Source organism: Cibotium barometz, chromosome 15 (assembly GCF_041138505.1).
Source record: "Cibotium barometz isolate CiBa-2024 chromosome 15, ASM4113850v1, whole genome shotgun sequence".
NCBI lineage: Eukaryota > Viridiplantae > Streptophyta > Polypodiopsida > Cyatheales > Cibotiaceae > Cibotium > Cibotium barometz.
The window spans coordinates 459,844-486,630 of NC_141060.1; the positions used below are offsets into that span (position 1 = coordinate 459,844).

The window sequence follows — 26,787 nt, forward strand, 5'->3', positions numbered from 1 at the left end:
TATACACATTTGTAGCCTTTAGGTCTAATCTAAAAGCCTTCTAAATCTATTGGACTACTCATATGCTGTCCAAATTACAATCTGGCTGAAGCGAAACTGTTCTATGCATTCCATAGTCACTTGTTTCCAAAGAAGAGGGAGCGCACAGTACTTATTGATTCCTATTTCTTAGAATCCTCTCCTTTCCTTTCTTGATTAGGTTTGGTTGAAGATAACATGATGCGGCTATGATGTTCCACTTCTTGGCCAATCTGGCTGAAGCGGTGGTGGATAGATCCAACTGTTCTATGCATTCCATAGTCACTTGTTTCTAAAGAAGAGGGAGCGCACAGTACTTATTGATTCCTATTTCTTAGAATCCTCTCCTTTCCTTTCTTGATTAGGTTTGGTTGAAGACAACATGATGCAGCTATGATGTTCCGCTTCTTGGAAGTCCTCATGCCTGCCTTCCAATTGTGACCTCTACTTAATTTCTTCCTCTCTTCTCTCTCTCTTCCAATTAAATGGACTTCCACTAGTTGCAACAATTGGTGCACTTATGGTAGGTGTACAGACATGGATTGAAAAGTGTAGTGGAACCTTGTTCCTAGGTTAATCCATCTAAATGGGGTTAACATGACCTTATAAGGAGACCTTGCCCTGATTTTTAGTGTATGCAACACTAATGTAAAATTGAAATATCAAAGGATGGGACCTTATAGGGTGGTGGAAATCACACCACAAGGATCACTACTACGGATTGCCACCTTCTATGGTGTAGTCATGGATGGATACATAAAGGTAATAAACTCAAATGATTGTATTTCCCATTCATGTTACAAACTTTGCAAAAAATCCATGCATACTACGAAGGGAAGAATGAAAAGAAGCCCCTTCAAAATAAATCCCAAAATAAGCAAAGCAAAGTAATAAGCAAGGGCAACCCAAGCTAAGGACTATTGACACAGGGACTCTTGAGTTCAGTAAACTTCCAAATGATGATCCTATTGTTGAACCCGCTAAGGTAATGATAAACTTGTAGATGACCAACAATTCTTTAGTTGTCATGGACACGTTGATTGACCCAGGTGCAAGCCACAATTTTATCTCACAAGAGTTTGGGAAAGTCTCTCCCCCCACGTAACTATTACACCAACTCTAGCTCTAGTTTGCACAATCAAGAATAATGTCACCCAAGGATATGTCACCTTGAATGTTGAATCAAATAAACATGTGGTATCTAGTTGATTCTTTATCATGCCAATAGCCCCATTGAAGATCGTGTGATCCTTAGAAGTATATTGTGCTACCAAGTCAATTATCGAATTGTTTGGCATGCCACAAATGTAGTGACAACACAAATGGATACTTCTTGGTAATCGAGTTATTACAGGAAGAAGTCCAAGACTTAACTAGAGAAAACATAAACAAGGAATATCTATAGCTTCAACCATGCAAAACATCACTGTCACAACCTTTGCCATCTTCATATCAAAACCTCAACTTTTAAGCACCCCCCTACAAGAAAAACATGGTTTAGAAAAGACCTACTTCAATTCCAAGAATTTTACAAGGAGAAGACACTATGTGGGTTCTACATCAACCTTTGTCTCAACACCATAACTTAACCACATTAAGAGCTCCAAACTTTGTCTTAGACCAACAAGACAAAGGAAGGAAACTCAATGGTGGATACGCAAATACCTTCTATCGGCTCAAGGTTACCAAAACCTTGTGAAACAACATATAAATCCATAGGTACCCAAACCTAACTACCCCTCCAATAAGATTGAACTTCAAATGTGTACCTAAGGAATAGAATTGTCAAAAATGCCCTCAAGAAAGATAGAGTTGCTAGAAGCTACACAAGAACCTTCTACCACCTTCTCAAATGTGTCACCTCTAGTAGCATCACTTAGCAATGCAAGAAGGATATCAAGGGTAATTATACAAGAACATATCCTAGGTATTCCATCTACTAAAGAGGTGACTATGCAACAACATCCAACCACCTGGGTGACCACACAAGAACCTGCCCCACTAATGGAAGAAAAATCAAAGAGATAAAAGTATCAACAACCATCACAAGGGAAATTCCAAGACTTAAGCCTCAACACCATCACTACTCATCTTTTTATCTTGAGACACAATGGAGGTAGTCAAGATCCAACTCACTGGCACATGGTGTACTTACTCATCATGGATATCTACACAGTATGCCAAGGCATTGTCTAGTTAGAGTCCTAATAGGATAGGTCATGCCAAGGCACTAGGTTAGGCACAAGGGAACTTCACATTTGACTTCACCACCGTAAATAGTTGAACCCTAACTGACATGTAAGTAGCACATGACCTACCACCCACACATAAGCACCACATGATCTACTATTATCCAACCAACTGCACACACATTAACTTATCACTCATGGATGTCAGAGCACATAGCCAAGTCTAAGACCATACTTCCACCACTCCCAAGTCCAAGTCTCCATCACAACTTTAGTTAGCACCTAATGCACTAGGCACCTTCCAAACAATGCCACATCACATCAAGACACTCAAGATGCATTTTTCTCATAGGACTGAGGAAGGACTAATGGCCATGTTTGGCCATCACAAGTGTCAATAGACATTATTCTGGATCCAACCATTGCATTAGCTATTATTTCCATCCTTTACAAAGCATGGACAAGTAGTCAATACCTAATAGGTGAATCCATGTGTGGCCATCACACACGTTACTAGATGAGGATCTAGCACTTCAACAAGGTCTTTAGATACTCATATTATCTTAGGGAATATCTACATGCACTCTAACATCAACAATATAGTCACTAACGTGGCCACACGTGGCTATCAGAAGGTAGCGTAGGCAATATATAAAGTACACGTGGCCAGCCCACACGTTACTAGATGAGGATCTAGCACTCCAACAAGGTCTTTAGATACTCATATTATCTTAGGGAATATCTACATGCACTCTAACATCAACAATATAGTCACTAAGGTGGCCACACGTGGCCATCAGAAGGTAGCGTAGGCAATATATAAAGTTTCATATCGTTTTTCCCAACACAAATACAATGCTACATAGCACCATGGTATCATTCCAGTGGACCCTACATGCCCCTCATGGTCATCATATGAACTCAAGGAGTTCCCTTAAAAACAATTGGCAACCAGATAGAACCTCACCAGGTGTAAGCAATAAGCAGGCAAGGTGGCAACCAGATAGAACCTCACCAGGTGCAAGCAATAAGCAGGCAAGGTGGCAACAAACAAAACGTGATCAAATTTAGGCTAAGAAGATGCCTTTGTGTGGCCATGGTGGCATTGCATGGCAATCTGGATTAGTTTATAAAACAAATAGATGGGCTCAGAAGGCCCCCACGAGGATTTTAATAATATTTTAAAATTCTGCCCGATTCACCACTCCAAACTTAATTATTTCCAAAAAATGCGTCTTTTTCTAGGCTACTTCTTGCATCCAAAATTACCACCTTTGTTAGCAAGTCCAACACCTTGAGCCAATGGATCATGAGCAACTAAGAACGTTCCCCAATGTCAAACTCCAAGATGTATTTTTGAATGTTTTTATAGTGGGGATGTCCACGAGTTTCACAATACAAGTGGACAGTTGGTGCAACGCTAGCTACCACCCCAACAAATCCAGCTGGATCCAACATCAACCTCTCAAAAAACTACAGACACAAAGAAATTCACTTCACACAAGAGGATTGAGGGAACTGATAAGTGACAGTTGGTGCAACGCTAGCTACCACCCCAACTGGATCCAACAAAATTTCATATTCCAAACAAAATCTTTAGTGGGGGAGGAACGGATGGCCCAGCTCCATGCCCACATCATCCTAGTTCCTATACATATGTGAGACTCCTCTACTACACAATATAATGTCTACAAGCACTCCATAACTCAAAAGTCAAGCCTTGTCCACAAGAAATGATCCTTAGATCAATAGTGACATGCTACCATGCCAGTTGGATGTACATTGGGTATGCTGATTTGTCAATCAACAATCCTACTACATGAACTACACACAATAGGGATAAACAAGGAATAGATAGTAGCACAAAGTTTTTCTATGGAGTTCTACCAATCGAGGATAAAAGTGCTTTGAGTGTTTAGTGTATGCAAGGTTAGGAGGTTACATAATATTGAAATTGTGTAGTAATGTGTTTGATATGTTAAAGAAGATCGCTTAAGTCTCTCTTTTTCATGTTCCAGGTTGGTAAAAGACATCTTGAAGAATAAATTTTATCGACTACATTGAAGAGAGAGAGTGTGAGAGAGAGAGAAGGAGAAGAAGATAGAGAGTAGAGAAGAGAGAAGAACAAGAAGAGAAGAAGAATATAACTTTGAAGCTTTCTAGGAACACTCGTGACTCGTGAGTCGTGAAGAGACCAAAGCGATCTATCATCTAACCAGAGAGAGAGAGAGAGAGAACCTGCGGGCAGGGAGTTTTACTAGTATAACTAAGACTAACATTGGATGGTTCATTGAAAGACGGAGAGCACATATTCTAGAGGGGCTAGGTAGAGAGTATAGGTAGGGCATAGGCATTAGGAACTCAATGGAGTCTTCTTGGGCCCTTTAATTTGGACGTTTAGTGAAATGCTTAAAATGCTAATCCATCTTTGACCAAGCCTAGAGGCCTAGTCCTAAAAGCATATATTTGAATTTTCACAAAAATAAAAAAAAATAAAAAAAAGGAGATATTCCTAGATCTGGCCACCTAGGTGACTTTAAAGCTTTGTAATGGGCTGTCAGTCAGTAATCATAGCCTGCAGCAACCTTTTCGAACTCCAAACATTCCAAAAATTCGTCACTTTCTTCCCCCCCTTTTTTGTACTATAGGCTGCTTCTTGCTAAGCCATGATATACATGAATCACCAAGGTGAAAGGCAAAAGCCACAGTTGTTGTGTCATAACATCCAGCCCAATCGAAACCCACTGAAAGCATGCAGCTAAACACCACCCCAACTAGCATAGAACTATCTAAGGTGAAAGAAAAATCCATGGTGGTGGTGTCATAACATCCAACCTAATCAAAACCCACTGAAAGCATGCAGCTAAACACCACTCCAATTAGCATAGAATAATCTAAGGGACTGAGTGCTCTATAAGTATCTGAATACTCACTTGACAGCCTGATGCCAATGCTTACTTCTAAGACTGTGTATAAACATACCCAACTAGGAGACCCCCAAACTGAATGTTTGGCCTCATATTACATAGATAGATGAGTCATTCAACAACCTGTTAATAAAGTGATGCATCAATGCATCCTGGAAGGAGAGACTAATCCTAGCACTGTAAGAAGCCTTTATATGTACTTTGACTATAATATCACAATACCATCATCATGATGCATAAACTATATGCCCAAATAATGAGCCTAAATCTGTCATCTCACACATGACACATGTAATTCAGCCTTAGAGATTGAAATCTTGTCCTCATGGCCTATGAGTATCATGTCATCAACATATAAAATGATGATAAAAAAATAATCTTTACTCCTCTTTACATAGAGGGTACTCTTAGTTTGACTATTACTCTTTACATAGAGGTCTTTAGATAGAGGGTACTCTTAGTTGGAATATTATTGCAAAAACTATTTGCAACCAAGTATGCATTTTTCTTCTCATATCATGCTCTGGGAGCCTGCTTAAGACCATATAAAGCTTTTCTTAACCTTGATACTTTAGATTCCTGCCCCTTCTCAAAAAACCATAAGGCTAAGATACATAAACCTCCTCATGCAAGTCACCATTCAAGAAGGTATTCTTGAATATTCAACTGATGTATATTCCAACCATGATGCACTACCAATGAAATAATACACTTGATTGTAGTAATATGAGATGTGGGTGAAAAATCTATGCCCTTGTCTCTTGAGCATATCCCTTTGCAATGCTACCAACAATGAAATAATACACCAGATCGTAGTAATATGAGATGTGGGTGAAAAGGTTTGATCATAATCTATGCCCTTCTCTTGAGCATATCCCTTTGCAATGCTACCATTATCTCTATACTTAAGTTTATAAACCCAATTCATACCAATGGTTGTTTTACTATGAGGAAAATCTACTAAATACCAAGTGTCATTTTTTAGGATTGACTCGTACTCATTCTACATGGCCTACATCCACCCAATGATCATTTCCCTGTGCTTCCCCAAAGGAAACATGTTCCTCTTTACATGTACTAGCAATGAGTATATGATTCACAAAAGAATAAGATGAATGATGAGAACCTATATGTGTCCTACTAGGTAAAGGAGTAGCTAGTTTTTATCTCGTAATGTCTGCACCAACATTTTAAGCATACTCTTAAATGCTTGTATGGATGCCCTTTACTCTTAGACACTTGTATGGATGCCCTTTCCTCATCCCCTATATTATCCATGATTACCTCATCAATAGGTTGTGGGCTAAAATTTGAGCTGATTTTTGTTGAGATATCTAGTGTTGCTCTGCGGACATTGATGAGCCGCTTGGTGATAGATTCTACACTGATGCCACTGGCATAGTTGGTGAGATTATGGTTGATATGCTGCCAATGGATGACAAGTTATGTGACAACCACTTTAGAGTACTAGAGTTATGGCATAGTTATAGCGCTAGCTCATATATTTGAGTTCACACTATGGACCAACCATTGTATGTTATTGTAGGAGAAAGTGAGAATAAAGTTGAATCAAAAGGTAGAGAAATGCATCTTCATTGATTATGATTTAGATTAGAAAGGTTGTAGATGTTATAACCCTACCACTTGTGAGATAGGAGTAAGCAGATATGTTGTCTTTGATGAGATGAGTAGCTTGATGAGGAGCTTGGCATTCCATATGTGGTTACTTCTAGTGTAAGGAAAACCAAGGCTGTTTTGAGGACACCTGGCAGTGATCCAAGTGTACGCATGTCTACAAGGGTTAGGTACCCTATTGATAGGTTGAGATATGATGGATATACAACCCATAATTATGCTTACATGGTTAAAGCAATACAGGAGTTGAAGCCCGCTTGTTTTGATGAGTAAGCACTTAGAAATAAAAAATGGAAAGATGCCATGAGTGAGGAGATGGCAGCATTGGATACAAATACAACATGGGAGTTAGTGCCTTTGCCCAAGGAAAATAAGTTGATTGGATGTAAGTGGGTGTATAAGGTCAAGCATAACACAAACAGTTCAGTCAGTAGGTATAAGGCAAGATTGGTTGCCAAGGGCTATGCGCGCAAACCTATAGCATTGACTATGAAGAGACATTTAGCTCGGTTGTGAGAATGGCAACCATGAGCCATGTCATTGCTATGGGTTGGGTGCACGTTGAGGAGAGATGTAGGTACACATGTATCAGGCGAAGTTTGAGGAAGGATTTGGGTGAGTTGCAATATTTCTTGGGTATAGAGGTGGTGAGATCACCTCATGGAATTTTGTTATTACAAAGGTAGTATAGCTTAGAAATGTTATCCAAGTATGGTATAATAGGTTGTAAGCCTATTTCAACGCCATTGGAATAGAACATAAAGCTTTCCATAGATACAGGTGAGATTTTCGAGGACCTCACTACATGTGCATAGTGGGTAGCTTGATCTACGTGACCATTACATGAGCTTTTCGAGGACCTCAGTACATGTGCATAGTGGGCTTGATCTACATGACCATTACTAGGCCAGACTTCAGCTTTGTTGTTGGACTTTGTGAGTCAGTTTATGCAAGCTCCTAGGAAGCCACTCTTGGATGTGGCTAGATGGATTCTCAGGTACACAAAGTCCACAGTTGATTATAAACTTTTCTATGAGGCTGGTACAGAGATATAACTACATGGGTACACAGATGCTGATTGGGCTGGTAGTGTCACAGACATGAGGTCTACCAGTGGCTTTATGTTTTCATTTGGGAGTGTTGCTATGAGTTAGAATAGTAAGAAATAGCCAATAGTTGCTTTTTCGAGTACAGAGGTAGAGTATAAGGTTGTTGCTATAGAGTAATGGAGCTTGGATGCGAGGTATTGCACCCAACGAGTGACCATGATTATTGCACAACCGATGGACGCGCTTGAAATGTGGCATTAGCTCCCATTTAATTTCACATCTTGGTTGCTACACATGCATGTATAGCCAAGCATGCCATTTTCTAATTTGTGTGTGCTGAGTCACACACAAAGCTAGGCACACAAGGCCGTTGATTCCATTGTTGGGATAATGTCAGTCAATCCATTGCCCATTTTTGTCTTGCAGTAAACAACCGCAGTGTTGTAGCCTAGCCCATTGAGACTTAGTGAATGACTTAACAAAGTAAAGCTAGAGAGTTTGATAGTGCGTGTATGGTCCTAGATTCATGAGACGATATCTTGGAGACGAGGATGTACTAAACAACCATAGTGTTATGCTACTTAACAACCAAAGTATATTATTCTTGGTCCGTAGAGATGCAAGAACTTGTGCATGGTCCATAGAGATAAAATGTTCTAAGATTTGTAGTGATCTGTAGTGATCCTTAAGTTTGGAGTTTACCAAATGTAGAGAAACCTAGGTGTTGATGACTTGAATTGTGGTTCAACGTGACTTCTAGAAAGTACGCAGCTACTTAACCTACCTATGGAGCATGTTGCTCCTTTTGTTTGAAATGGGAGTATCACCAAGAGGTCTTGTTCTAAAGCTATCTTGTCTGGGTATTCTTTAATAGCTTAAGAGCTTGGCTTGATTACTAGTTTAGGCAGTGGCCTATTGAGATCTTACTGGATTACTTTGGGATAAACTGTATGTCATATATGGTGTTGCATAGTTCATTTAGTGCAAACACACTTGGTTTGGATGCATAGTAATCCATATGCTCAAGATTTTGTACTTATTTCTTAAGGAGAGGCAAAGAGTCCACTTGTGTGTCACAATGAGCTTCATGATCACTTGATGGTATGGGACCTCAAGTGCTCATAAAGGTCATTGTGGTCCGGGTGGTATGGGACACCGAGGCTCATACATAGAGGTTGACCCTTTGATTGGTTGTTTATACACTTGTTCCGTATAGTGATCAGGTGTTGGTATACTTGTTCCATAGTGTGATAGCCTTTGTTGGGAATAAATCCAATGATAGAGTTCAGAGAAACTCTGGGTAGCATAGCCATGATCAAATACTAGTGCTGACAGAGTGATTTCTAGTTTGAGAATGCTATAGAACCATTGGTGAGTAGGGAGACTAGTATTGTTGGCTAATGATTCTTATATATGGGGCACGCCCTATAATATTCAAGGAGTGCAATCTCGCCTATATCTAACACTAGGGTTTATTTTTGAGCACATGTTTGGCTAATCCCATACAAATTATGGAAGTATGGAATGATTTTCATAAATTAAAAAAGTAAATTCTTAGTTTACTTTGGCTATTTAGTGTTGCAAAGTTCATGTCCTTGTAGAACCTACCAATGCAAAAGGCATTGGAAAATGAATGGACCATTACCAGTATGTGATGAGGTTACTACCTGGTTAAAGTGAGAAGTACTTCACTCCAAATGAGCATTGTCATTGGATCCAATATAATTTTACAAACCATGACTGTGTTTGTTAGAAATAATTCTAAGCCGGAGAGCTTAGTGGAGTATTCTAACATGTCTAGCAAGTTTAGGATATTGAACATGGTGGTTCAAAAGTAAACTCAAGGTTTGAAGCCAATCCAATGAGATTAGAGACAAACCACACTAGATTTGATGATAATCCAGAGTGATTACACAAATCTTGATCTTGATGCTAGTACGGAATGCCTAGTAGTTATCTTGATCATTTTTTATACTTTGGCATGGTATTTTTGTATGCGCATGCACTTTCCAACAATCACCGCCTTCCTTGTCAGAAAGGTGTGCTAATCCGGAGTGGTTAGTCGAGGTTTCTATGAGAAGAAGAGTTAGTGTTGATCCGAAGCGATCAGACAAATCTCTTGGGTTATGTACTGAGACGACAGAGTGCTCAAGGCGGGACCATTTATGCTCACTTGACCTTGTGTCAAATGGGGATGATAAAGTTATCGGAAGAAAGTGATAGATTCATTTAACTGATCTAGGCGGCGTTGACTTCCAAAACGAGCTCAAATTTTATGGAAAGTCACAAACTTTAGGTGCTTATTATACTAGATATTAATCTAGATGAGCACTTTGCTATAGTAAGTGGCTCGAGCATCTTGTTAAAGATGGTTTTGTAAACATCCCAACTTGAAATATATTCATGGGTACAAAGTTATTGTTAGAGGAGGATGGAGTTACTAAACCAAATCGAGGGAAGAATTTGGTTTTTTTATAGATAGGGTAAAGTGGATGTTGTTCCTCTTTACTTCGCTAAGAAAAAGAATAATCATACACATTTGTGTTTTGTAATATGTTTATGAAGTGGGTACAAGGACCCATTAATTTTTTATGTCATCGATTACAGTTGGATAGTGTATTGCCACCTATACAGGTAGGTAGTTCATTACCATTGTCATGGGGAGGCAACAAAGATTTGTTATACGCCAGACTTCATGTTAATATTGAACACAAATTGGATGTTGTCTTATTCATATCAAAGCAGTCTCGAAGTACAGAGATTGATTTTGTTTTTCTATCATGTAAGGTGTGTTGTAGGCATACCGGATCCACATATCATAGCATATGTATATACAGACTGGATAAGTGATAAAGAATTTCTCGTTTATTACCTTTAAAGCAAATCATTTCCCATAGTTGAAATAGTTTACGATATTGTTTCACATAATAGAGGTGTCCAGTGAGACCACATTTATAGAGGTTTGTTTGGATAGTGCTATTAGCTTTTGGATATGACCATAGACAGCCCATAAACATGATGTAGAGACATGGTTTGCCGTAGAGACATAGATATGTATTTCTAAGCAACCAAAGTGGTTGCAGAAGTAGACATGTGGATAGGCATGTATCTACTCATGGGCCAGGAGTGGTACTCCTATTGGTCCATGTTACTCTTGATTTTCTAGTAGTGCATAGACACTATACATCACATAGACGCTGTCTATGTGGAAATCATCTTCGTTGCAAGATGTGTAAACTATTTTTGGAAGAACCAGTCTAGATTTCCTTAAACCATGTGTAAGGTCAATTGAACTTTACCACATTATAGAACAATTTGCTAAACACTTATAACAGTTGTCAAAATTTGTTAAATTAAAGTCCATGTGGTTTCTAACCACAAGCGGAAAACATATTTGATGTCGTAGGACATGTAAAGGAATTCCTTGAATGTCAGAGCAAGTTCTTTATGAAGTTCTTGAGGATTTGAGAACTTCTGGCATATACTAAAGGCATGATGTTATTCGATGCCTTAGTAGAAATTTGTGTTTTATTGACATCCTTCATAGTTGCAAGTGGCAACTATGAAGGTTTGGTGTTCTAGATGAAACAGGAGTTTTGCATAATTCCTTGGTCATAGTACTTAAGGAAAATATGTGCTGTGTGTCTTGCTTTCCTTGTCATATTACTTAGGGAAGTTACAATCGTAGATGACTATATGGTCTACACATAAACACTTGTTTACAACTTTTTTGAAACGTTTTCACAGACGAAAACTCTTCTTAAAGGGAAGAGTAAATAGGTTGACAAGTTTCTTCCACGTAATAAGATGTGAAAACATCTGAGAATGGTTGCTAGCATAGTCTACAAACTTGAATTTTTGGAGAGCTCTCGAGTACACCTAGTTTTTCATGCAAGTGGCATGTGAAAACAATGTATCACCATGACAACGTACTTTGACTTAAAGTTATAGTTGAGTCCTTGGAGTTATCGCACTTCCACATGAACCAAGGAGAATTCTTAGGTTCAAAGATCGAAACACGAGGTGTACTGTGTACCGCTGAGAAATTGTTAAGTGGAAGGATAGGTTAGAAAAGGTCTCAAGTGAGAACAACTATATATTCTTACCACCAACTTTCCCGTGTTGGTTTTTGCAAAAGAAAACTCTTGAGAAAGAGGGAGGGGGGTAATGTCATGTAACCTGAGCGGCATGCGTGGGTCGTCCTAGCGGCCCGACTGAGCTCGATCGAGCATGGAGTCCACATGTTAGTGTAACGTACGCATATGTAGCATCTATATTTAATGTTGAAAAGTAGATAGAGGACATAAAAGATTAAGTTTGGTCACAAATTTAGTAATTTAGATATGTCGATTTTGGGTCAATTTTGGGACTTTGAATGCATGTTTTGTGGTGTTATTTGTATGCGATTTCTATTCTAGACTTAACCATGTTAGATAATGTATAAGAGGGTCATAGTGAGTGGTTTAGCTTAAAGGAAACTCATATGGGGGTTACATAATAAAAATAAACGCAATGAGCGTCTGAAACGGGACCCGAACATCAAATTGACCCTTAATTTTTAGTAATGGCCATTTCTGGCTTATATAGTAGCCTGCCTGCCCACACTAGCCCTCTTTGTTTTTATTTAATGAATAAGAGAGAGAGAGGGGAAATTTTTTTCTCTTTGTTTTTATTAGTTTAATTATTTTTTTAATTAAATGAGAGAGAGAGAGAGAGAGAGAGAGAGAGAGAGAGAGAGAGAGAGAGAGAGAGAGAGAGAGAGAGATAAGGCAATAGACATGGGAGAAAGGAAGAAAATAAAATAAAAAGTAATAGAGAAAGGATGTTTAGATATTTTCCTAAGTTTGAAATTGAAGGCCATAGAAGGGAAATTCAAACCTTGGACACATTCACTCAAGAGTGGGGGATTGAAACATAGCTATCCTAGTCTTTTTTTATGCCATCCCAACTTTATCTTACAATGATGGGCTCTCCCACCAAAGTCTTTAATAGGTGATACTTTTCTTTGATCATGGGGTGATTCACTTAAACCAAAATTTTTAGGGCAATATTGGACTTGCAATATTGGATTTCAAGTGCTTATTTAGATTTCAAGTGTTGCTTTGTGTTGGGAAGGTGGGAAAAATATTGGAGTTTAGATAGTCCTTCTTTGGAATGACTTGTGAGCTACATGATCTTTTGGAGACAATATGCTACTTTGATTATGATGGGATACTTTCTTTTAATCATGTGGTGGTACCCATGAGTAAAAGAAAGTGGTGGTACCCATGATTATGATGGGATAGTTTCTTTTAATCATGTGGTGGTACCCATGATTTAGATAATGCTTTATGGGCATTTCATTATGCATGATGCTTTTCTTTGATCATGTGGTGATACACCTAAAGCTTTGGTTGGGTGCATTTTTAGGGAAAGATTGGACTTACTATATTGGATTTCAAGTCTTATTTAGAATTTAAGTGATGCTTTATGATGCAAAGGTGGACAACATATTGGAATTTATCCTTTTATTACTTCTTCGAATGACTTGTGATCTGTGTGCTATTTGTGATGCTTTTCTTTGAACATGTGGTGATACACCTAAAGCTTTGGTTGGATGCATTTTTTGGGCAAGATTGGACTTACTATATTGGATTTCAAGTCTTATTTAGAATTCAAGTGGTGCTTTGTGATGGCGTTTAAATTGTCCTTTTATTACTTTTTCGAATGACTTGTGATCTATGTGCTATTTTGGATAAAAGATAATGGGATACTTTACTTTGATCTAAATGATGTGCTACTTTACTTTGATTGTGATGTGATGCTATGTGGAATTTTCATCATGATCTAATGCTTTGCTTTGATCATCATGATATGTGATGATATACTTAAACCTTTCGTTAGAGACATTTTTGTGAAAATATTGAATTTGCTATATTGGATTTCAAGTGCTTATTTAGAATTCAAGTGCTACTTTGTGATGCGCGAAGGAGGGCAACATATTAGCGTTTAGGTACTCTTTTTATTTCTTTTTTGAGTGACTTGTGAGCTGCATGCTTGATTTTTGACAGACACCCTTGCCCTTCGAAATTGACAGGTTAGGGCTATTTTAAAATTTTAGAAGTATTTTACGTTTGGAGACGATATGCTACTTTCATCGTGATGAGATACTTTACTTTGATCATGTGGTGTGGTATTGAATTTTCCATCTTGGATGTGCTACATTGGATTTTGATGGCTACTTTGTGATGCCATTTTAGTCAAAAGGTTTAGTGTTTTGGTTGTTTACTACTTGTGTGACTTTTGTGAAATTTGAAAGGGAATTTTGAATGGAATGAAAGATTAAATGATGAGGTGCTTCCCCATAAAAAACAAAAACACAAAAAGAAAAGGTGATCGGTGAAATTTAATAATAGAAGATGCTTAGAACTAGTTTACTATTTTTTTTTGGGAACAATAGTAGATATATATTATATTAATATTTGATGTAGAGGGCTGTTAATATATATTAATATATACAACTACTATTGTCCAAAAAAAAAGAGAGAGATGCGAAATTTTCTTACAAGGGTTAAAAGTAGGCGAAACTGCTATGGTGAAGGGCGGAATAGCTTTAAAAACTGGTTGTAGGTCTCTTTATCCCTCTCTCGGTCTCTCTCTCTCTCTCTCTCTCTCTCTCTCTCTCTCTCTCTCTGTGCTCATCGTCGTGTGGAGAGATGAAGAGTTCGAAAAGCAGGATCCTGATCATTGGGGGGACGGGTCACCTGGGCCAGTGGATCGCCAAAGCCAGCGTCGCGCTCCTGCACCCAACATTCCTTCTCGTCCGCCCGACCACACTGGCCGCCAAACCCCACCTGATTCACTCCCTCACGGCTCTCGGCGTCACCATTCTTCAGGTGGAAATACTAATCCTTGTAGTTACGAGTTTTCTGTGATCTTATAATTGCTTACACCCTGCAGGGTTCCCTGGAGGAGAAGCGCAGTTTGGTGGAGGCGATCAAGCAAGTGGACATTGTCATCTCTGCTGTGAAAGGGCCACAGTTGCCCGATCAGTTGAACATTGTTGCCGCCATCAAAGAGGCGGGCAATACTCAGGTCGGTTTTGATTGTATATAGAAATAATGCACCGATCTTCTGGTTTTGCCCACATAATTGAACAGTGCCCGGAGGCGCCTGCCGCTGGTGATGTTGCCAGCGATTCTTGCCGTCGGAATTCGGGCTGGACGTGGATCGTGCGCAGGCTGCAGCTCTAGAGTGCGTCCGGGGGATGTTCCAGAAGAAGGCCCAAGTCCGGCGTGCAATCGAAACAGCCGGTATCTCCTACAGCTACGTGTGCAGCTTCTGCTTTGCCGACTACTTCGCTAGAAACCTCGGCCAGCCAGGCCAGCTCGCTGCCCCGCCCACCGACAAAGTCATCATTTATGGCGACGGTCACACAAAAGGTGTGTCAACAAATTAATATTTTACACAAGATTATTTATGGCGACGGCCACACAAAAGGTGTGTCAACAAATTAATATTTTACACAAGATTATTTTCATTTATGAAATGAAGAGTTTCCCTAATTCCTTAGGGTTTAACCATTTTGCCGTAGTTTCTTACATGTGTGAAGAAGATATTGGAACCTTGACCATTAAGGTGGCAAACGACCCACGAACACTCAACAAGGTTGTCCATCTGAGGTTCCCAGGCAACATCCTCTCTCAGAGCGAGTTGGTAGCTCTTTGGGAAGGAAAAATCGGCAAACCACTTGAGAAGCTCAATCTCTCAGAGGACAAAATGATAGAAAAGGTGCAAGGTACAAAAGCACGTTGCAATTTTTCATGATATGTATTTATATTATTACAATATGCTTGTTGGATCTCAATCCTCTAACTTGGCTTTTACAGCTCAACCTTCCACGTGGGAAAACATGTCAACCGCCATGAAACATGCCATCTTTGTAAAGGGTTGTACTTGTAACTTTGAACTAGGCTTGCATGATTTGGAAGCATCCCACTTATATCCACTTGAAAAATATACTCACATGGACGGCTACCTTGACAACTTTAATGAAAGGAGCATACCTATGTAGTAGAGGGGGAAAGATGCAAGCTCTTTTGATCAGAAAAGAGAAGCATGAAGAGATGAACCATATATGATTCACCTATTCATTGTTTTCGTAACTTCTAGGATAGGGGAGGGCATGCTAAATAAGGGCAATGATAAAGGAGGTCACGATGAACATCTTCATCTCTTCTCCTAGCTTCTCTTCATTGACTTGAAAGTGCTACTTTTTGAATGTTAAAGCTCTCTCTCTCTCTCTCTCTCTCTCTCTCTCTCTCATCATGATTAGCATTTATGTGGCAAGCTTTCTTGTACTTACTTTTGACTTTTGGTTTTTAGAATTAAGACATGTACGCCCACAAGTTGTGTGTTACGAATCAATCTTGAGCTTGTCAAAATATTGAATTAAGACGTACGCCCACAAGTTGTGTGTTACGAATCAATCTTGAGCCTGTCAAAATATTTCCTTGTATATTTTAGAAACTTTGCAATGTCTTCCTTTTATTTATTTATAAAGGTTCACTTTCTTTTATCATCATTTTTTTGGGTGCCACCACCCAATTCTAGATATCTCACCTTGACTTCTTTCTTAAGCACTCAAATTATCCTCTTGCATTATACCAAATAAATTTGCATGGATAGCGCTCCTCCTATATTTTGTGATTATGTTGCATGTGTTGAACTAGATGATATGAAGGAGGAGCTCTTCTCTTTCTTCACCAAAGCTGTAGATGTCCAATCTATGTTCAATTATCGTTGCTTTGTACTTGGGGTGGACCTTGTTACCCTGTAGAACATATACCTTGATGATTCATCAAAGGGATGGGTTCCCCATGACTATGTTGATGATTCATCAAAGGGATGGGCCCCCATGACTATGTAAATAATATGTTTTACTTATCTAGAAATTTCTATGAGAGATTAAGTAGGCTCTAAAGAATTGTGGTCCAAATCGCTAAGCAAGGTAGATGTAGATTTTCTCATCAACAAGCGATTTAAAAAGATAAACCTTTATTGAAAAGAAATAGGAATTGTACGGAAGCTATAAGGATCACCAATTTCACTTAGGACCAGCACTATCATAGACAGCTTTGATGCTTTGGGAAAGGGATTTTCCCTACCCAAATATGCCTTCAAAGAGATTTGTGTATGAGTTGGTATATAAGGCAAGTGTTGGGAGAACATATTCTTTGCATATGTCATGCCCTGTTTTCTTATTTTCACCTTAAGGAAGAACTTGTTTCTTCTTATCTAGTATGGGTTACATGCTCAAGGCGGTAGCATTACCTATATTTCTCCATGGTTGCTTCTCTTGGGAGAGTGTGATTTGTCCACAAATTATAGTATTTGAGTTTGGGGTTAGATGTTAAGGTTTGCATGCCATGCCATATGGATCGTCTGATTTCATCCTTTGTTAATCTAGACATGTGCTTGGCAGGTTACTTCAGACAGCAAGTAACTTTCTCCTCATTCACAAAATGTGTGTTATCAATGCAAGAATATTGGTCATTACGTAAGGGATTGTATGGAAACATTGGTTGAGAAGAAGAGAAGAGAGATAGTTACTATGCAAAAGGAAAGAGGCCTTCGACTTGGTAGAACCAAGAGCACAATTGAGAAAAGAGGATAAATGTAGACATACTACAAGAAACACAAGGAGAAGGGTCAACAACAAAGAGACTTGTAACAGTCACATGTTTGTTTTTTCTACACAAGGAGAAGGGTCAACAACAAAGAGACTTGTAACAGTTACATGTTTGTTTTTTCTGCACAATTGTTGAGAAAAGAGGATGAATAGAGACCTTGTTGGAAATTCAAGCATGATTTAGCTCATGGTGGATCAAAGAAAACGAAACTTCATGATTAAGCATAATAGTGATTAAGATAATACACAAGATGAGATTAAACTAATAGAAACATAAGATAATAATTAACTAAAAACCCACATAAATCTCTTGCAATAGAATGATCCAAGTACATCATTATATAGCTCTTAATGGAGCCCTAATCCATGCTTTGTGTGCACCCTTGTGCCTTCCATGTGTCAATTAATGCTCACACTACATGTGCCTCCTTGCACTTTCCACGTGTTACCTTTTTAATCTTTGACTTTACATTTTACAAATGACCATACAAATCAACCTTTGGCGTTGGATCCTTAGCCTATTTCTCTTTCTAATGTGCTACCCTTTTAACCTTTGACTTTACATTTTACAAATGACCATACAAATCAACCTTTGACATTGGACCCTTAGCCTATCTTTCTAATGTGCATGCTCCTTCCCTTGCTCTACACATGTTGCACCCTCACACATTGCATTTCTCAACACATCTCCTTAATGTGATGAGGGTTTAAAACCTAACATGTATTATCCTAACCTACACTCCATAATCATATGGTTGGAGTGGTCCATCTAGGACACATCTCCTTAATGTGATGAGGGTCTAAAACCTAACATGTATTATCCTAACCTACACTCCATAATCATATGGTTAGAGTGGTCCATCTAGGACACTCGATAAGCTACAATGATGGCTTTGCCTTGACACTTTACACACCGAGAGAGTGGGGTTATAACCAGGGGTTAGGAGCCAAGCTCCTCATATCATCTAGAAAAGATGCTCAATATTGCCTCCATCTTGGGAGGCCTCATCGTTGTCTTCCTTCTTTGTCATTGCATTGGCTTCTTTGGCTTTGTTCTTTCTTAAACCAACAGTCCTTTGCCATGTTACCCATTTTGTCACAATAGTGTTGGAGTATGCACATGCAGAAGCATAGACAAAGAAAGAGAGAGAGAACTTGTTTACAAGATTACCTTTATTATAGCATGAGTCTTTTACAATGTAAATAGCCAACAAAAGAGCTGAACAATATGCAAGGATTGGATACTACAACAATGATGCAGAGGCCCTTAATATAGGGAGGTAAGGGAGCTAGCCGATTGCTCCACAACCCATGAACATATGAAAAAATACATAAAATCCCAATACATAAGAAGAATTCTCAAACATTGAGATGCACAATATTCTAACACTCCCTCTTCAGCTCATAGTGTGCAAGATTCTGAACAAGATAAGCTGATAAAGATGTAACCATGGACCCTCCATTACTACAGATACCGGAATCACCTCGGAGAGAGAGCCCCTGCCAACTTCTCTCCTCTAAACAAAATGCCACCACAAATAGTAAAGAAATCTTCTTGGCTTTGAATTCCCACACTAGTGTGCAATGAACTCCAAGAATAGAATGATGAGATGTTGGACACAACACCTAATTATCCCCCAACAATGGACTATGAACACATCACATCACAAAACCTCAAACAATGAACTCAAAACAAATCCTTTCCATAGTCTCTGCTACACCAAAGCTGACCTTGTCCTACTAGATTTTTAATGTGTGGAACTCTAACTCACAATTCCCGTGCACCAAAAAATGGAGTTGCTACCATCCTCTCTCCTATTGGAAATAGGGTTGCAAGAATGCATGCGCGCACACACACACACACACACACACACGCACTGGAGAAGCTCAAGGGAGAACACAATGAGATGATAGATAGATAATGAGTGTGTGTTGTACAAAGAAGATAAGTATACCCAAGATGGGTGTATGCATGGGGGAAAAAACCTCCTAATAAAGAGGAAAAAAGTACCCCGATTGGTCCTAGTGTGTTCACACACATCACTACCAAATATGGCTACAAATCCCTCTTGGCAGTGATGATGTGAACAAGGGGTGAGTTGGCACTAGACGTACAAAGATGTGCTAGGATCTTTGGATTGTGATAGGGAGCCCAGACTAGTCTCCGAATGAAAGTAAGTTTAAAGATTTGTGAAAAGCTTCAAACTTCTCTTATGGGAGAGCCTTTGTGAACAAATCTGCTCGGTTGTCCTATGTTGGCACATAAGCCAAGCCAATTTTCCCTACAAAGCATCTCTCCCTGATATAAGAATAGTGCACTTCAATGTGCTTTATGTGACATGAAAAACTGGATTCCTTGCGCAACTACCATAGCTCTCTCACTATGTGAGATTTTAGTGGCTAAGGACTCGCCAATACCCAAATTAACAATAAGGCACCTAAGACAAAAACACTCAACTGTAATTGTAAACGTTGCCCTATACTCAGCTTCACAGTTAGAAGTGGCCCACAATGGGTTTTTTCTTGCTGAGTCATGCATTAGGAATTTTTTGAGATCATTTTTGGGCCTTGTAAGGAAGTTTGACCGGAATATTCCCTCCAAAAAGGGGCACCGGATAAAATTTTTGCAAACGAACTCCAAATTTGTCGGACCTCACATATTTAGATTCTACTCTTCAAAAGCTATCCATTGATATATAACACGATAGGGTTTGGAGAAGGGACAAGATAGATACCTAGAAGATTCCTCTTTGCCTGGGGATGATTCACGTTACGGTAATGAGAAGGGAGAAGATAGATACCTAGAAGATTTCTCTTTGCCTGGGGATGATTCACGTAATATCCCCAGGCAAAAAGGAATCTTCTAGGTATCTATCTTGTCCCTTCTCCGAACCCTATCGTGTTATATATCAATGGATAGCTTTTGAAGAGTAGAATCTAAATATGTGAGGTCCGACAAATTTGGAGTTCGTTTGCAAAAATTTTATCCGGTGCCCCTTTTTGGAGGGAATATTCTGGTCAAACTTCCATACAAGGCCCAAAAATGACCTCAAAAAATTCCTAATGATATACATGAGTCACCAAGGCAAAAGAAAAAACCACTCATGGACACTCACGTGTCATAACATACAAGCTAGTCCGAGTCTGTAAATGCATGTAGTTGTGATTTATCCCCCTTGGGATAAAATAACTGAAAGTGCTTAGTGCCCTTTCGGTAATGGAACACCCATTTGACAGACTGCCAATGCTTTATGCCTGGGCTATGCATAAATCTACTCAATATTGAGACCACATACTGAATGTCAAGCCTGGTGTTAGACAAAAAGATAAGGCATCCAACAACTTCTTGATACAAGCCAACATCAAAAGAGTCACCTTCATCTTCAAGACTTAGTCGTATAAACATGGCTCCATAGGTGTTGCCACATGTTTAAAGTCTTCAAGATTGAAATTCTTCAACAATGCATCTATGTATTTCCTATGCAACATAAAAATACCATCAGTATGCTGCCAAAACTCCATAGGTGTTGCCTCATGTTTACAGTCTTCAAGATTGAACCTCTTCAACAATTCATCTATGTATTTCCTTTGCAGCATAACAATATCATTATTACGATGCCAAAACTCAATGCCCAAGTAATAGTGCAACGGTCCAAGATTTGGTATCTCAAAAGAATTCTCTAAATCAACTAAAAGCTGAAATGTGATCACCATCATTAGGGCCTGTGAGCAGCATGTCATCAACGTATAACATGATGATTAATAAAACATCCTTAATATAGAGGGTATTGTTAGTTGTGTTGTTGCAAAAACCCTGTGCAGCCAAGTATGCATGTATCTTTTCGTACCATGCTCTGGGAGCCTGGTTAAAGACCATATAAAGCTTTCTCCAATCTACATGCTTTTGATTCTTGACTTTTCTAAACAAATCCACAAGGCTGAGATACAAAGATCTCCTCATGCAAATCTCCATTCAAGAAAATAGTTTTGATATCCAACTGACGTGCATTCCAACCTTTATGTGCTGCAAATGTAATGATAGTGGTAGTCATACGACATGTGGGTGTAAAGGTTTCACCATAGTCAATGCCTTTCTCTTGTGCATAAACCTTTGTAGCAAGCCTAGCTTTGTATCGCTCAACACTACTATCTGCTCTACTTTTGAGCTTGTAAACCCATTTTGTACTAATGGCCTTCTCACCAAAGAGGCAAGTCTACCAAATCTCATGCATCATTTTTGAGTATCGAATCATACTCAGATTGCATAGCACTTATCCAATTTTTAGATTCCTTTGCTTCATCAAAGGATACATGTTCCTCTTTATCACATAAACTGGCAAAATGAGAACATAACCAGCATCAACAAGAGATGCATAATGAGAGCCTACACATTTTCTGGCGAACATACATTTTGGTGTTTTTTTACATAAAAACAAGGGCTGAATTGCATCTTCCACAAATACAACATCTCTACATACAAGAATCCGCTTGGTGTAGTAGGATAATAGAGACGATAAGCCTTATTTTCTGAGCTGTACCCCACAAAAATACATTTAACAGCCTCATCAAGCTTGCTCTACGAAGTTGGTTAAGCACAAGTGCATAAGCAAGGCAACCAAAAATGTGTAAGTGATCCACAGAGGGCTTTCTAGCATTCCAAGCTTCAAAAGGCATAATTGTATGCAAAGCCTTTTTAGGACACCTATTCAAAACATATGTTTCACACTTGATCCAAAAACCATGAGAGAAAAATCTTCACTTTTAACCATACAATGTACCATCTCCATGAGAGACCTACTTCAACATTCAGCTACACCATTTTGCTGAGCTGTATAGGGCATAGTACATTGGTATTTTATCCCATGATTAACCATGTATGCATGAAAATCCTTAGGCATATACTCCCCCATCGATGACAACCCAGGGTACCAATCTTACATGTAGAAGCATTTTGAACTATAGCAGCAAAGTGTCTAAAGCACATAAAGACCTTTGATTTTTGTTTCAATGGATATACCCAGGTATGTCTGGAGTAATCATCAATGAATGTGGAAAAATAGAGGTAGCTCCCAATAGCTGGTGTTCTTATAGGACCATATACATCATTGTACATAAGCTGAAATCTTTGGACAATTCTAAATGAACCATCTTTGGAAAATGATGCCCGTTGCATTTTTCCAAGAATACAGCCCTCACAAACATGTTTGATAGGGGGCTTCAAGATGTGGCAACTCAGACACCATGTTATGTTTATGTAAACGTAGCAAACTACCAAATTTCAAATGACCAAAGCATGTATGCCATAGATTAGCATCACTCATTGTCTTTATGGCACGAACAATACATACAACATACCTTTATCTTTCATATGCATCTAGCCTATAAAGGCCGTGAGACAAAGTACCCGAAGTAACAATTGTCCTGTCGGTCACCGTAATCACGATCAATACATCTGTCATCCTTATTCTAAACCACTAAGCCAACCTTAGTAATGGCAGAGACAAATAACAAGTTTTTCTTGATCCCTAGTACATATAATAAATTTGAAAGCATGATTGTTCCACCATTTACAGTAGTGAGAACAATTTTACCAACTCCTTTTACAAGGTATGAGGAGTTGTTTGCACATGTTACAATGTTTCCCTGTGGAGCAGATTCAAGTGATGAGAACAAACTGCGATGAGAAGTAATGTGCTTACTAGCACCACTATTAAAATACTAGACATGTACATCTGTAAATAGCCATGCATACATCCTTATGCGAAGGATCATAACTGCATTAGTGGGTATTATAAAAAATGGGAGGCAGTGATGTATTTTGGATGCTATCCCGCTGAGGATAAGTTTGATGGGACCAACTACCCGTTATGGTCCTATATAATGTGGCATGTATTGGTTGCCAAAGGGCTATGGAATGTTATGGTTGGTATTGAGAAACGTCATGGTTCCTCTGATGAACATAATGCAAAAGACACATCTGTAGACACAAAATCAGTTTCACATGGTGCATTACCACGACATAGCATATCTCCTACGTAGGAACAAATAAAGTGGAATGGAAGAGATGTGCACGCACATGCACGTTGCTTGCTTTGTCAATTAAGAGGAGTCTCATTCCCCATTCGGTCATGTAGGACTGCTAAACAACATGATTGGGATACACTTGTGTCATTGTACTACCAAGTACGTAATGAAGCACATGTTGCCTATATACGCAGGCAATTAGAGTCAAAGCATATGGATGAGGACTCCATGGACATTTTTCTCAACGATTTTAAGGAGCAAGTGTTGATGAAATATATCCTGACAGTTCATTGGTATTTACTGTCTTGAATGCATTGGCTGACTTGTAATCAAGATTTTGCTTCTACCATTAGACTCATGATGATGAAAGGCAATCCAAATGCCTTAAAGTTTGAGAAGTTGGTTTCTGTGCTCTTGAAAGAAAAGAAATACAAGAAAAATAGATCTGTCATGCGTACAGGAGATTAGGCTTTTACTACCAGTCATCAACAAAGAGGCAAAGGTAAATCCTTTCCGTAGGGTAGTACAAGCCAAAATTAGAGTCATCAGGCAAGCCTACAGACAAGGAAGGCAACAAGACAAAGAAAAAGGACAAATGCAACTATTGCAGGACACCTGGTCACTACATTAATGAGTGCAAGAAATGATTAGAGAAAGAGAAAATAAAGACTCAGGCATGGCTGTAGCCAATGCATAAGCATCCAATGTAGAAAACAAAGAATTTGCAAACTATGCACATGATGATTGGGATTTCATTGATCCTGCAACCTGCAAAGTGTTGCGTGCTTTTTGATGCAACCAAGGTGGTTGCAAACAAGATCACATGATAATGGTGGAGACTCACAAGGTGTATGAAAGAAATGTAGAGTATAGTGAGTAGAAATTTTACTCATAAGATGTAGAGATCGATGTCGTTGAAATGAAGCCCGTATTAGTACATCCGTCTTTAATAGATATAACAAAACTACTCTAGAATTTGATAAAGAATAGTGTAAACCTAGTCTCTAAAGATGTCTACAAAAAATCAAAGACCATGCAAACGGCCCCAATGCACCCGAAACAAAAATCTGACCAAAAAACTTTAGTACAAAGTCCTTGATCCAATTCAAGAAGATAAGCAACTCAGGGTGAAGGGTAGGCATCATCATAGGGGTGAGGAGAGTATGCTCTAATACTAAATACTGGAAATTAGGTTGCAAGAATGCACACACACACATAGTGGAGAAGCTCAAGGGAGCACACAATGAGATGATAGATAGATAATGAATGTGTGCTATACAAAGAAGATAGGTATACCCTAAGATGGGTGTATATTAGCACGAGGGAAAAAACCTCCTAAAAATAGGGAAAAAGTTTTCCAGTTGGTCCTAGCGTGTTTACACAAATCACTACCAAATATGGCTACAACACCCACAAGCCTCCTCTAGCTAAAAGCACATATCTATATACTTAGAGAAGAACACCATCTTGGTCCTCCCGAGTCAGAAGTGCCCTAGGAGCCATAGAGAAGAACCCCATCCTGGTCCTCCCTAGCCCGGAAGCGCCCTAGGAGCCCTAGATGAGTCACTAGAAGCATTTGTATCATTGTCTTGTGTGGTGCCTTTGCCCTTATTTTGAGATGAAGCCTTGCCCTTGGTCTTATCCTTCTTCTTGGATAAGTAGTCCTCAAACAAGTGTCCTCTCTTCCCACACGAGAAGGAATGACTCCAATCTTTCTTCTGTACTGTAGAAAGTGCTTGATCTAAACTATCAAGAGACACCTTGATCTTACCCTGAGAAAAAAGGATAGACTCTTCGTCTAAGAGAAGGGAGCTAAGGTTACAAAAACCAATTGAGTGGTTGTGACCTGGCACCTCAAAGCCCGGGAAACCACATCATTCTCTGGGGGAATCTTGGTGAGGATAAGTGCAACCAACTGAGCAGAGGACAATGCAGCACCTATTGCCGGTAACTAGTCATGGATAAGCTTGGCATTCGTAAAGGAACAATTCCATAGAACTACTAGTAGGAAATAAAAGACTGTAGAGTTTCCCTTGCAAAGTAATTTCCCACATTGGTGAATCTTGAGCATAGAGATACTCCAATTTGATGTGCATTGGTAAGAGTTTGTACGGCCGGTGAGACCTCCTTCATAATAGTCACAAGCACTGAGTGCACCTTCAAATCACAATCCTCCTAGTCTTGTAATTCTGTAAGGAATTCATCCTCCTGAACCTAGGTCCAACGCCTCGAGTTCTGAGGATGCTCAAGCTTCTTCTCGTTGCCCTGAACAATATCCCCCACAAACCCTTATGGATAAACCAGATCCGCATATTTAGCTTCCACCAATGGGCATAGTTGGTTTTGTCCAACTTTTCCTCGTTTGTGTAGAGGGGGGAGCCATATCCATAGCAACAAAGTATACCAAACAAAAATTTAAACACTCTAAGACTACTCTTGAGTGCACTTTTAAGTGAAACACAAGGATAAATCAGCCCCATCTCAAATCTGAGGGAGAAAGAGGCTAGATAGTAGCAAAAAAGTCCACCAAAACATACCGAAAACACCCAAACGGAGGGAGGGGAACCCGAGGAAGAAGTAGGGATGTTGGGGCTGCTTGTCGAGTTGCACCACATGCAAATAAACCACCTCTAGAAGTTGTCTTGATTGTAAAAATAGTAGCCACTCCACCACAACAACTTGGACTTTCACCTTGGCACCTTGGAGGAGTTGCATGGGACGGGAGTACCTCCAAAAGAAAAAACGTTGATGTGAAGAGGTAGAAAATGCAGGCTTAGCAGCAAACATAGCCAACAGAGAAGAAAATGCAGCCACCTTCTGAATCCAGAAACACAAGAGAAGAGGGAATCAAAACACATATGAGGTGGGTAGTTGGACCTAGCGCTCTGATACCATGTTAGAGTATGCATAGGTAGAAGTATAGACACGAAAATAAAGAGAGAGCACTTGTTGATAAGATCACCTTTATTCTAGCATAAGGCTTTAACAATGGCAATAGCCAGAAAGAGAGTTGTACAATGTGCAAGGATTGGATACTACAACAATGATGAGGAGGCCCTTTATATAGGGAGGCAAGGGAGTTGGCCGACTACGTATAGGAGCTAGAAGCTAGACGACTGCTCCATGACCCATGAACATATGAAAAAATAGATAAAATCCCAATACATAAGAAGAGTCCCCAAACATTGAGATGCATAATATTTAGCAGCCACAATAGTGGCAGGTCATCTTTGTTCTTGGTCCTTCTTTAGCTCTCATCGGTCCTCATCCTCTCA

General features: G+C 39.2%; 1 protein-coding gene across 2 annotated transcripts; it reads left to right on the plus strand.

The window, feature by feature from the left end:
* Positions 1 to 14,386: 14,386 nt before the first annotated feature.
* Positions 14,387 to 16,085, plus strand: LOC147630821 (phenylcoumaran benzylic ether reductase IRL1-like). Of its 2 annotated transcripts, none has more exons than XM_086809203.1 (5): positions 14,387 to 14,693; positions 14,758 to 14,892; positions 14,993 to 15,239; positions 15,392 to 15,595; positions 15,687 to 16,085. In XM_086809203.1, exons 1-5 carry the CDS (start codon positions 14,514 to 14,516, stop codon positions 15,869 to 15,871), a joined length of 951 nt encoding a protein of 316 aa, XP_086665329.1. In that variant the 5' UTR covers positions 14,387 to 14,513; the 3' UTR covers positions 15,872 to 16,085. The 2 variants fall into 2 exon arrangements, with proteins under 2 accessions (XP_086665329.1, XP_086665330.1); XM_086809204.1 differs by having other exon boundaries at positions 15,392 to 15,588.
* The last annotated feature ends 10,702 nt before the right edge of the window (positions 16,086 to 26,787 follow it).